At 36.0% G+C, this 11,905-nt stretch overlaps 1 protein-coding gene across 1 annotated transcript in view; it reads right to left on the bottom strand.

Annotated features, from left to right (window-relative positions):
* Positions 1-11,905, bottom strand: part of LOC135097470 (uncharacterized) — a 30,077-nt gene that overhangs the window by 14,000 nt on the left and 4,172 nt on the right. Inside the window, exon 2 of the mRNA XM_063999416.1 lies at positions 1,883-1,927. Coding sequence (XP_063855486.1) covers positions 1,883-1,927 — 45 coding nt within the window. The remainder of the gene's footprint in view (positions 1-1,882; positions 1,928-11,905) is intronic.

Below are 11,905 nucleotides of genomic sequence, written 5' to 3'. Positions count from 1 at the left end.
TTGAAAGAGGAAGTGGAGAGTTACGGCAGTGACACAAGATCTGGATTACTCCAATTTCTTGAGAGTCATGAGCAGTACTGAGAATCTGATGTGTTAAGGAGGAGCAGAAGAGCTCAGAACTAACTAGTAGCCCTAAGTTGAACACAATAGAAATAATGATCTCTGCACAGTGAGGGTACAGCATTAACAAAGATCCAGATAATCCCAACATTGGAGTAATACTCACTGCATAACTGCCTGTATGCATACAACAATGGGTAAGTGTCACTATGAAGACTCATGTTCTTATATAGCTGTCCTCTCCTAACACAGTAATGAAATGCCAATGTGAAAATAGCAAAAGCAATTTTAACCACAAAAGGGAGCGAGTGAAAGTCAAAAGGCGACTTTAAATTTCGCTACAAATAGTAATAGGAAAACATACAAGGGAAGGAAAAAAGGGGCTCATTCAACAATGAATACAAGTTACAAGGGTCCAGTCAAGGTTGTCAATTGTTATGAACGAGGGTTGGATTGTGGAGTTTAAGCAGAAGACTACCTTGAAGGAGCCCAACACACATAACAATAAAGGGAGGGAAGTTGTAAAGGGATAAGGTTAACAGGTTGAACAAGCTTGGTGTCCAGTAGTCAAAACTGTGGTAAGCCTTACTTGAATTTAATAACATAAACAAATAGACACATGGAAACAATAATACATAAATGCACAAGAATAGTAAACCCACAACCAACCTAAACATAAAAACACACAGAAATAATAACACAAAAACACAGGGGAAAACACACCCTAACCAAACTTGAGACTAAAAGCTAATCCTAACACTGTGAGACACGGGGGAAAAACATGGTGCACACTATACTCAGCCAAGGACAGGCAGGATAGTGGTGTGATGTCCTTGTGAGAGTCAGCAGCTAAATCCAGGGGGGAACATGAGCCACTGAGTCCAGGAATGAAATGACTAGGATGTGAAACGGGGCTGCCTCATAAACAATGGGATAGGACGGGGAAGTGAGGGACAAGGGTGAGGCAACGTGGCACGTCGAGGAGTGCTGAGGCTTCAGTAGTGGTGGTTGAACAGATGAGAGGAGCTACGTGGTATGAGAACAGGAGTGAGGAGGGGCAGCATGAGGTGAGGACAGAACAACGTGTGTAGTAGTCACGACATGACAATACATATACATACATGTACTTCCAATTCATTATCTATATTTTTATCAGTTAACCTAGGCTTGTTTTAATCCTCCTGTTTACTATGTTATGTATATGTACATATACATGCACATAGAAGCATTACCAAATTTAATATGAAAAAGAAATAACCAAAGATTTATAGCCGCTGATGACAGAAGCATAAATACACACTTGGAAAGCATACCACTTAAACATACTATATGCATACACTTATACATAAATACATAGAAACATTACTAAATTAACATGGAAAAAGATATATATTCATGGAAGCATTACCACATTAACATGGATATATATATATATATATATATATATATATATATATATATATATATATATATATATATATATATATATATATATATATATATATATATATATATATATATATATATATATATATATATATATATATATATATATATATATATATATATATATATATATATATATATATATATATATATATATATACACACATACATACATGTATATATATATATATATATATATATATATATATATATATATATATATATATATATATATATATATATATATATATGAATTTATAGCCACTGAGTGTACACCTGACACATACATACATCTGTACATACATGGAAGGCATACTAAGGCATGCCATTTGAATGACTAACTACTGACAACAATAAAGCAGTAGGCAGCACCCACCACACTTCCACTGCAATCTTGGCGTCCTGCCGTGCTGGGATCCACCTGTTGAGTAAAATTTTCTTTTAGCCACACATCCTGCATCCAAGGCACAGTCAAAATTGAAAGCTGAATAGTCTGCTGCATTCACTTCTCCCATTTTGTGTTTTCCCTTAATCTTAATTCCTCCTGATCTGCTGGCAGTCTCCTTACAAAATCTAAACTCAATCTTAATTCAATCTTAATTCAATCTTAAGTCTTAACTTAATCTTAAGTCCTAACTCAATCTCAAATCCTCTGATCTGCTGCCAGTCTACTTACAAACTCTTAACTCCTGACAAAATCTGATATCTTTCCATCACTGGAAGTAAAGGCAGGTTAATGGAGACAGTACACAGCTGTCAATATGATAATTATTCCCAGTGAAGTCTCAAACACTGGACCAGTTTTGTACTGAATAAGTGGGTGCTGTGAACTTTCCAATAACCCTCAGTGAATGTTTCTCTTTATGTCATAACACAAGGGAGCAGTGACATGGGGAAGGAGAAAAGATAGTTGAACAAACTGAAGAGGTTTTTAGGATTGGAAAGTATGATGAAAATGGAACAAGGCCAATGAAAATAAGATTCATGTCACAAGCAGCAGCAGACATGTGTTACAAAGAACAGGAAAATTGGCAAAAGTAGAAGGAATGAGGGGAATACAGATAAAAAGAGACATGAATGAAGAAGAGAGAAGTAAATTGAGAGTTGAGAGTAGAGGCACAGTCAAAAAAAATGAGGAGAGAACAAAGGAAAAAGCAAGATTTATTTGGAAAGTTGTGGAAATGAAAGTGAGGAAATGGTGGTACAAAGATGCCACGGAAGCTTAAAAATTATGTATACAAATATAGATGGTTTGGTGTCAAGCCTTTTGAAACTTAAAGATCACCTAAAGAACAATAAACCATAGTATGTTTGATGAAAACCAAACTAAAAGAGGAAATAAAGGTGAGATTTGGAAAGGAAGGTGGAGACAGAGACAGAAAAGAAAAAGGAGGAGGAGGAGTGATGATATTAGCAAAAGAGGATATTGTTGTTGAGGAAGTGGAATATGGTGATGGAATGGCAGAAACTTTAAGTGTTGTGATTAAGATCAAAGGAAGTAAAAAAAAGGAAAGTTATTGTGATGTACATACCACCAAAAACTAATGCATGGGAGACCAATAGATATAAAACTATACAACTAGAACCAAGAAATAGCATAGAGGAAATGATAAGGAAAAGTAACAAAGTGCTCTTAGTAGTCGACTTCATCACTAAAGGAATTAATTGGGAGGAGATGGAAGTGAAAGAAAATGTCAGATCATGGAGTGAAAAACTTATGCAAACCATGACGGTGAATACAATGAGACAGTGGGTGAATGAACCTACAAGATACAGAGAAGAACCATCACATTTGAAGTTAGTGTTTATGAAAACCCCAGAAAGCAGACCAAGTATACATTGTCTAAGTCCAATAGGAAGAAGTGATCATGTGACAATAGAAATAGTGCCACAGGAGGAAACAGTGTTGCACAGGAATGAACAATTTAGAAATGGGAGACAGAACTATGCTAAGGCAAACTTTGCAGAGCTTAATAGATTTTGTGGAAAAATTAACTGGAAAGAGGTATTTGAAGGTAAAGTAGTGCAAGAAAATATGAAATAATTTTGAGCAAGTATAGAGAGGGATGCAACAGTTTCTGCCAATTTAATAAGTGAAAATTGGGAACCATGAGTGGTATAATGCCAGGTGTGTAGAAGCAAACAAGAAAAGGACAGGGCATGGAGGAAAATGATGAGAAAACTTAACTTAGAGAGGAATACAGAAAAGTAAGGAATGAATATGGTATAATAAGATAGAAAATTTGAAAGTGACATAGTAAGAAAATGTAAGGAAGAGCCCAAACTCTCATACAGATATGTAAATGGAAAAATGAAACATAGGGATGACATAAGAGAAGGAAGAATTTATGAAACTACTGAGGAGATGAGTGAACTAATGAATGAAAGTTTTTAATCTGTGTTTACAAAGAAAACTGATTTTGTGGCACCAAAAGTGGTATCACAGAATGAGGGAATACAGGAGATAGAGGTAAAGAGACAAGAAATCAAGAAACTGCTGGAAGAGCTGGATGTTAGAAAAGCTATGGGACCAGATCAAGTAAATGGATGGATATTAAGAGAATGCAGAGAACAAATGGAGGAACCCATATGGGATATAATCAACAGCTCGTTGAGAGAAGGAAAAGTACCAAGGGAATGGAAAAGAGCTAACATAGTGCCAATATACAAAGGGGGAAATAAAATGGAACCATTAAATTACAGACTAGTGTCACTAACAAGTATTGTAAGCAAACCCTGTGAAATAGTAATTAAAGATAGATGGGTGCAATATCTATAAGATGAAGAGATAATTACAGAAAAGCAATTTAGATTCAGGCAAGGGAGATCCTGTGTCACAAATCTACTGAGCTTTTATACAAGAGTAACAGATGGAGTGTAAGAGAGAGACGGATAGGTTGATGTGGTATACCTGGATCTCAAAAAAAGCATTTGATAAAGTTCCCCACAAAAGCTTCATGTGGAAGCTAGAAAATGGAGGAGGACTAAAGGGAGCTACATTGAGATGGATGGAAGATTATTCGCATGGGAGGGAAATGAAAACAGTAATCAAGAGACACTAATTCAAGTTGGCAACAAGTGACAAGTAGGGTACCGCAAGAATCTGTGTTGGCACCTCCATTATGTTTCAAATATAAGTAAATGATGTAAAAGAGGAGTAAATAGTTATATAAACTTTTTTTCGCTGATGATGCAAAAATAATGAGAACAATAAAGAATGAGTAACAAAAGGATATTGACAAAATGCATGCATGGAACCAAAGATGGAAACTCGAATTTAATGCCAGAAAATACCAATTGTTAGAAATAGGAAAAAGTAAAACGAGACCTTCATGGAATTACAAAATGCGAAGAGAAATGATAATGAAGTAATGAAGAAAAAGATTTGGGAGTAATGATGCAGGAACACTATCACCTGAAAGGCACATAAAAGATATTCAGCTTTACATGCAGCTTGTTAACAATCACTAGGGTGGCATATAACTATTTAGATAAGGAAATGATAAAGAAAATTATAACAAGCATGATACATTCTAAATTGGAATACACAGCAATAGTTTGGGCTCCATGTAGAAAAAAAAATATAGGAAAACTGGAAAGAATACAGAGGATAGCAACAAAGATGGTACCAGAATTGAAAGACTTAAGCTATGAAGAAAGACTTGCAAAGACTGAATTACCAACACTACAAGAGAGAAAAGAGACTTGATAACACTGTACAAATTAAAAAACAATATAGAAAGAATAGACAGAAATGACTTGGTACTTCAGGTGGAGGAGGGAGAGACAGACAAGGGGGCATGGGAAGAAAATAAAGAAGAGTGGATGTTTTAGCAACATCAAGAAATACAGATTCCCATATAGAACTGTTGAAATCTGGAATGATTTGAAGGAAGAGATGGTTGTGGCAAACAATGTACACGTTTAAAGAGAAACTGGATAAATATGGTTATGGAGATGGGACAAAATGAGTCATGCTCATGCCCTGCACAATACAATTAAGTAAATACAACTAGGTAGATACAGCCTGCCCTCTAAAGACAACTCTCTCACACAACTTTACATGCATTTAATACACGAACACTCCTCACTCAAAATTCAAGATTTTATTATGGTGACTCCTGCACCAGCCTTAGAGTCTCCATCTAAGGAGGGAGCTACAAATGTCCCTAGGTCAGACTCCTCTTCTCCTGAAATCAATCGTAAGTGTCTTGACATGCCACTCAACTTTTTCTTCATTAACTTTGCAACATTTGCAGGTTTAGATCTAATTTTCAATCTTATATCCAAGGTGAGTAAAGCTACAAAGTTTAAAGTTTAAAATGCGTGCCTTACTGCACTCTCTTGCTAATACATTCAGACTGTATGGTGATGTACTATGATTCAGATGTGCAGGGGCAGGTTTGTGAGCACTGAAAGAGAACAGCAATCCTTCACCTGTCCCCTACCTACCATGCATTTTCCCACCATTAACTACGCACTGGTGTGTGTCATGCACATTTTTTATGTTTCATTAATATGAAATAATTTTCTTTATATAATGTTTCTTCTTTCATATTATTTTATTGACAGTTCTGTAGTAAAAACATGTTTGTTGTGTTTGGTATCAAATACTTTAACTTTGGCATTGTACATTTTAGCTTGAAAACTTGCCTTAGTAATTATTAATAAGAGTCACATGGCTCTATTTCCTATTTTTTTCAGTTCCTATCCCCTACAATGTTTGGGACCAGTTGGAAAAGCAGGGGATTTTGGATGGGGAAAGCTAAATTAGGGCCTACTGCTGTTGTTGTGATGGACATCATGTTCTTGCTGCTGCTCCTGCCTCGCCAGAGGGGAAACTGTACATATTTCTGGAGATTTCTCACACGTACTGTTGGCAATACTGACTATACCATGTGTTATTTTTTTTTTTTGTCTGTATTGTTGCCAACACTGCTTTACATGTGAGAATGGGGATTTCCTCTCTGGGTAGGCAGCAGCAGCAGCAGCAGTAGCAGCAGCAGGAACATGGCAACCATCACAACACCAGTAGGCAGCTCCCTATTTATTTTTGGGGTATTTGACCCTATTTTAGTTTTCCTTACCCAAAAACCCCAATTTCCCACCATGTTCCCAAATTTGTAGGAGGTTGGAGCTATATATAAAAAAAAATGAATAAACAAAAAAAAAAAAAAAAAAAGGGAATAGAGCCATGTAACTCTTAATGAATATCCTTATCTTTGACAAGGATCACTGAACCGAACCCCTTTCTTGGCATTAGTTATGTGTTTCATTATATAAGAATTCACTATACGAGCAATTCAAACAAAACCTAATTATTCATATCATCAGGACCTACTTATTTTCTGATTTTTCTTGGAATGATTACTGCTTCCACATCAGAGATCTGCCTCTGTGTGCTGAGCACATAACAGAGGTGAAAGTGTCTGGCATGGAGGCATACATTCCTCACTCTTTCTATCACCCTAAAGCTTCCAAACTTTGATTTAACACAGCTTGTTTTAACACATGCTATACATGATAGAGAGGTGGCCCATAAAAGGTACTTGAGCCTTCCATCACCTTAAACTCATAAACTTTATATTTCTGGCCAGAATCATGTCAAATCTATTCTCCAACTACCCAAAAATCTCTTTCATCTATAGAAAATGTCAAAATCTTTCAAGATCTCACTCCCCTTGTGACTTCTCCAGTAACTTTACATCTTCAATTTTCCCTCCTTTATTTCATCCTGATGGCACCATTGCCATCTCATTTATCTCTAAAGCTGAACTCTTCACACTAACCCTAGCAAAAACTCTATCCTGGATAATTCTGGGCTTGTTCCTCCCTCTCCTCTATCCTCCGACTACTTCATGCTACTCATTAAGATCCTTCACAATGATATTTTCCATGCCCTCACTGGCCTTAACATAAGAATAATAAGAACATAAGAAATAAGGGAAGCTGCAAGAAGTGATCAGGCTTACACGTGGCAGTCCTTGTATGAAACATACCTACCTATTTCCATCTATTATCCCCATCCATAAACCCATCTAATCTTCTCTTAAAGCTCCCTAATGTCCTAGCATTAACAACATGATTACTGAGTCCGTTCCACTCATCTATCTCTCTATTTGAGAACCAACTTCTTCCTATCTCCTTCCTAAACCTAAATTTTTCAAGCTTGAACCCGTTATTTCTTGTTCTACCCTGGTTGCTGATCCGAAGAATTTTGCTTATATCCCCCCTTCTTATAACCCTTATACCACTTAAAGACTTCTATCAGATCCCCTCTTAACCTACATCTCTCTAAAGAATGTAGATTTAACAGCTTCAATCTCGCCTCGTAAGAAATACTCCTCATCCCGTATCCTTCTAGTTATTCTCCTCTATACTGATTCTAATAGACCTATATCTTTCCTGTAATGTGGGGACCAGAACTGCACAGCGTAGTCTAGACGACGTCTGACCAGCGCCAAGTATAACTTTAATATTACTTCCAGCTTTCTACTTTTAACACTCCTAGAAATTAATCCTAGTACACTATTTGCCCTGTTTGTGGCCTCTATGCATTGTTTTCCTAGACGGAGTTCAGAGCTAACTATAACTTCTAAATCTTTCTCGTACTCTGTACCTACCAGAGTTTCGTTGTTTAATGTGTACCTACTGCGTGGGTTTCCTCTACCTACGCTAAGTACTTTGCATTTCTTGATATTAAATTGCATTTGCCATCTGTCCATCCATTCATTCATCCTATCTAAATCTGCCTGCAAGACGATGGCAACCAATTCTGACCTAATTAATCTACCTGTCTTTGTGTCATCTGCAGATTTACTAACATCACTACTAATTCCACTATCCAAGTCATTGATATATATTAGAAATAACAATGGCCCTAATACTAATCCTTGTGGCAACACTCAGAAGGCTTATGGACCTGATGAGGTCCCTCCTATTGTTCTCCAAAACTGTGCCTCCATGTTTGCACTTCACCTTGTCAAACTCCTCCAACTCTGTCTATCAGCATCTACCTTTCCTTCTTGCTAGAAGTTTGCCTACATTCAGCCCGTTCCAAAAAAAAGGTGACCACTCTAATCCATCAAACTACCATCTTATTGTTTTAATTTCCTGTCTCGCTAAAATTTTTGCATCTATCCTCAACAGGAAGATTCTCAAGCATCTATCACTTCACAACCTTATATCTGGTCACCAATATGGATTCCATTGTGGCCACTCTACTGATGATCTAGCTTTTTTTAATGAATCATGGTCATCCTCTTTTAGGGATTTTGGTGAAACTTTTGCTGTTGCCTTAGACACATCAGAAGCTTTTGATAGTGTGTGGCACAAAACTTTGATTTCCAAACTACCCTCCTACAGCTTCTATCCTCTCTGTAACTTCATGTTAAGTTTCCTCTGACTGTTCTGTTGCTGCTGTGGTAGACTGTCACTGTTCTTTTCATAAGAACAGTGACAGTGGTGTTCCTCAGGGTTCTTTCCAGTCAACCACTCTCTTCCTATTATTCATCATGATCCTTTAAACCAAACTTCTTGTCCCATCCACTCCTACACTGATGATACCACCCTGCACTTTTCCATGTCTTTTCATATTTCTTGCTATCTGACATTCTTGTCCTGAACTCCTCAAGAAACAACACACATTCTCATTGGTGATTTCAACATTAACCTATTAGAACATACTTCCCATCACCCAACAAATTAATTTCTGAATACCATGCAAACACTTAACTACTTTCCACATATTTCTCACCCTACCAGATTTCCTGACAATCCTAATCCCTCACTTCTCAATCATATATGGACCAATTTTACCCCACTGTCTACCTCAGGAGTTATTCATCACCCAATATCAGACCACCTCCCAGTTTTCATAAAGATATCTCTAATGTCAGACCCATCTAGTAAACACAAATTAACCTACAGAACCTTTGACAGACTTAAGCACAATAACTTCACCTTGCTACTATCGACTGGAATGATGCCCTTGTCTCTAATGATATGGATGAAAACTTTGACAATTTTACCAAAATACTCCATAACCTAAACAATAAATATATTCCCAAAGTGACAAAATATGTGTCAGCCAAAAGACTCAATAATCCATGGTTAACACCTAGTATGAAACACAAAAGTAAACCTTTTAAAATGTATAAATCAGGGACCGTGGACCATAGTACATACACACAATATCAAAATCAAGTGACACAAATAATAAGGTCATTTAAAACTAATTACTACATGAATATCTTTAGCACTTTCAGAAATAACACCAAAAAAATCTGGCAGACTATCAATTGAATATCAGGCAAACAAATGTCTAAAACAGTCATCTCTAACTTAAATCATAATAATATAACACAAAGTAATCCTCAAATTGCAGAAGCCCTCAATGAACATTTCAGTGAAGTACCAGCCAAAGTAAATAATACTCTACACTGGCTAATAGAAATGCTGTTGACTACTCACAAGGCAACTATCCTAACTCAATGTCTGTTCCTCCAGTTACTGCTGTTGACATCATAAATATAATAAAAATTCTAAAGAATAAGAAATCAAATGGTGATGAGATTCCTGTCACATAATTCAGCACACACTGCCAACCCCATTGCTTTACTGTTCAACCAATCTACTACTTCTGGTAAATTCCCATCAAACCTGAAAAATGCAAATATCACACCAATACACAAATCTGGTTGCAAAAATTATTCAAATAACTATCGCCCTATTTCCACCCTATCTATCTTCTCTAAAATATTTGAAACTCTTATGAAAACTGAACTTATGTCATATCTGGATAAAAACAATATCTTAAGCGATTCTCAATATGGATTCAGAACAGGTTTCAACACTTATCATGCTTTAAGTAAATTCACCTCCCATCTTTATTCATCTCTTGATGACAAATCATCAGTATTATCTATTTTTGTTGATTTCTCCAAAGCCTTTGATACTGTCAACCACAATATGCTTCTGCAAAAAACTGCATTATTATGGCATATGAGGCACTATACATTCCTGGTTCAGCACCTATTTAACTGGTAGATCCCAATGCATGATTCTTGATGGGTAGAAGTCCACACAAAGAAACATATCAACTGGTGTCCCACAAGGAAGTGTCTTGGGGATGATACTATTTCTTATTTATATCAATGACATTGTGGCAGTATTTAATCATGCAAATGTCATTCTCTTTGCTGATGACACGACGCTATATTTCACCGGCTCTAGTAATGATGTCCTATTCTATTTGGCCAATAATGACCTTGATAAACTACAAAATTGGTGTTTGAACAAAAGACTCACAATCAACAGTAATAAAACTCACATGTTATTCTCTAACAGGACTAATGATCTTCCAAAACTCAAAATAAAAAATGATGAAATATGTCAGAAACTGACAAGCTGAAGTTTCTGGGAGTCACCTTTGATGAAAACCTAACTTTTAAATTCTATGCAAATAATATTTCTCAAAGACTTTCAAGAAGCACTGCCATGCTATACAAAATAAGAGATTTTATGCCCTGTGAAATCCTAAAAACACTCTATTATGCACACATATATCCACATCTCCAATACTGTAATCCAATCTGGAGTACTACACATGCCACTCATCTGAAATGCATAAACTTAATTCATAAAAATATAATCCACATTATCACACATAGCTTGTATCTTGAACACACCACTCAACTTTTCAAAAACACGAATATACTAATAACAAAACTTTCTATTGCAACCTATGTGTACAAAAACATCATTAATGCTTCTTTTCCATCCCACAGCTACACTGCACGACACAGTGAGTGGCTGTGTATGCCAACTCACCGCTTAAGTGTCTTCGGTCACTCAACTATGTATCTTTAATATGCCCTATAATATGGAATTCTCTGCCTTACCACACTAAAAATGTCCACTCACTCAATGAATTTAAAAGTAAGCATAAAAGTCATCTCCTGGATGCATACTAGTCTTTGTTTGTTTGTTTTTTATTCATTGCAACATCTCTCACCTTATCTTCCCATAGTGTCTAAATATATATACCTATCTACAATAACATTGTTATCACTTCTATATTATTACTTCACCCCTGCTTACCATTTTATTCATAATGTGCATCCTATTTATTCCACTATAGCCCAATGTATCAATATTCATCTACTCTCACAATTCCTATTTTCCACTGCCTTATGTCAGTGTACCCGCACTTATTCCACTTTACCCATTTAATATCATATTCATCTCATTATCTCACTATCTATATTTTCTCATTTTATAATGTTTTTTTTTAAACTTAACCCTCTAGTATATTAGATATTTCTAAAGTTAGATATAATCTCTAATTTCAAATTACTTTGTTACATATACCTAGCTTTGCTTACTATAAAGGTTTGCC

The sequence above is a fragment of the Scylla paramamosain genome, unplaced genomic scaffold (genome assembly GCF_035594125.1).
Source record: "Scylla paramamosain isolate STU-SP2022 unplaced genomic scaffold, ASM3559412v1 Contig21, whole genome shotgun sequence".
NCBI lineage: Eukaryota > Metazoa > Arthropoda > Malacostraca > Decapoda > Portunidae > Scylla > Scylla paramamosain.
Note: the sequence above shows the minus strand (reverse complement) of the source record. Positions and strands in the feature narration are given on the sequence as shown.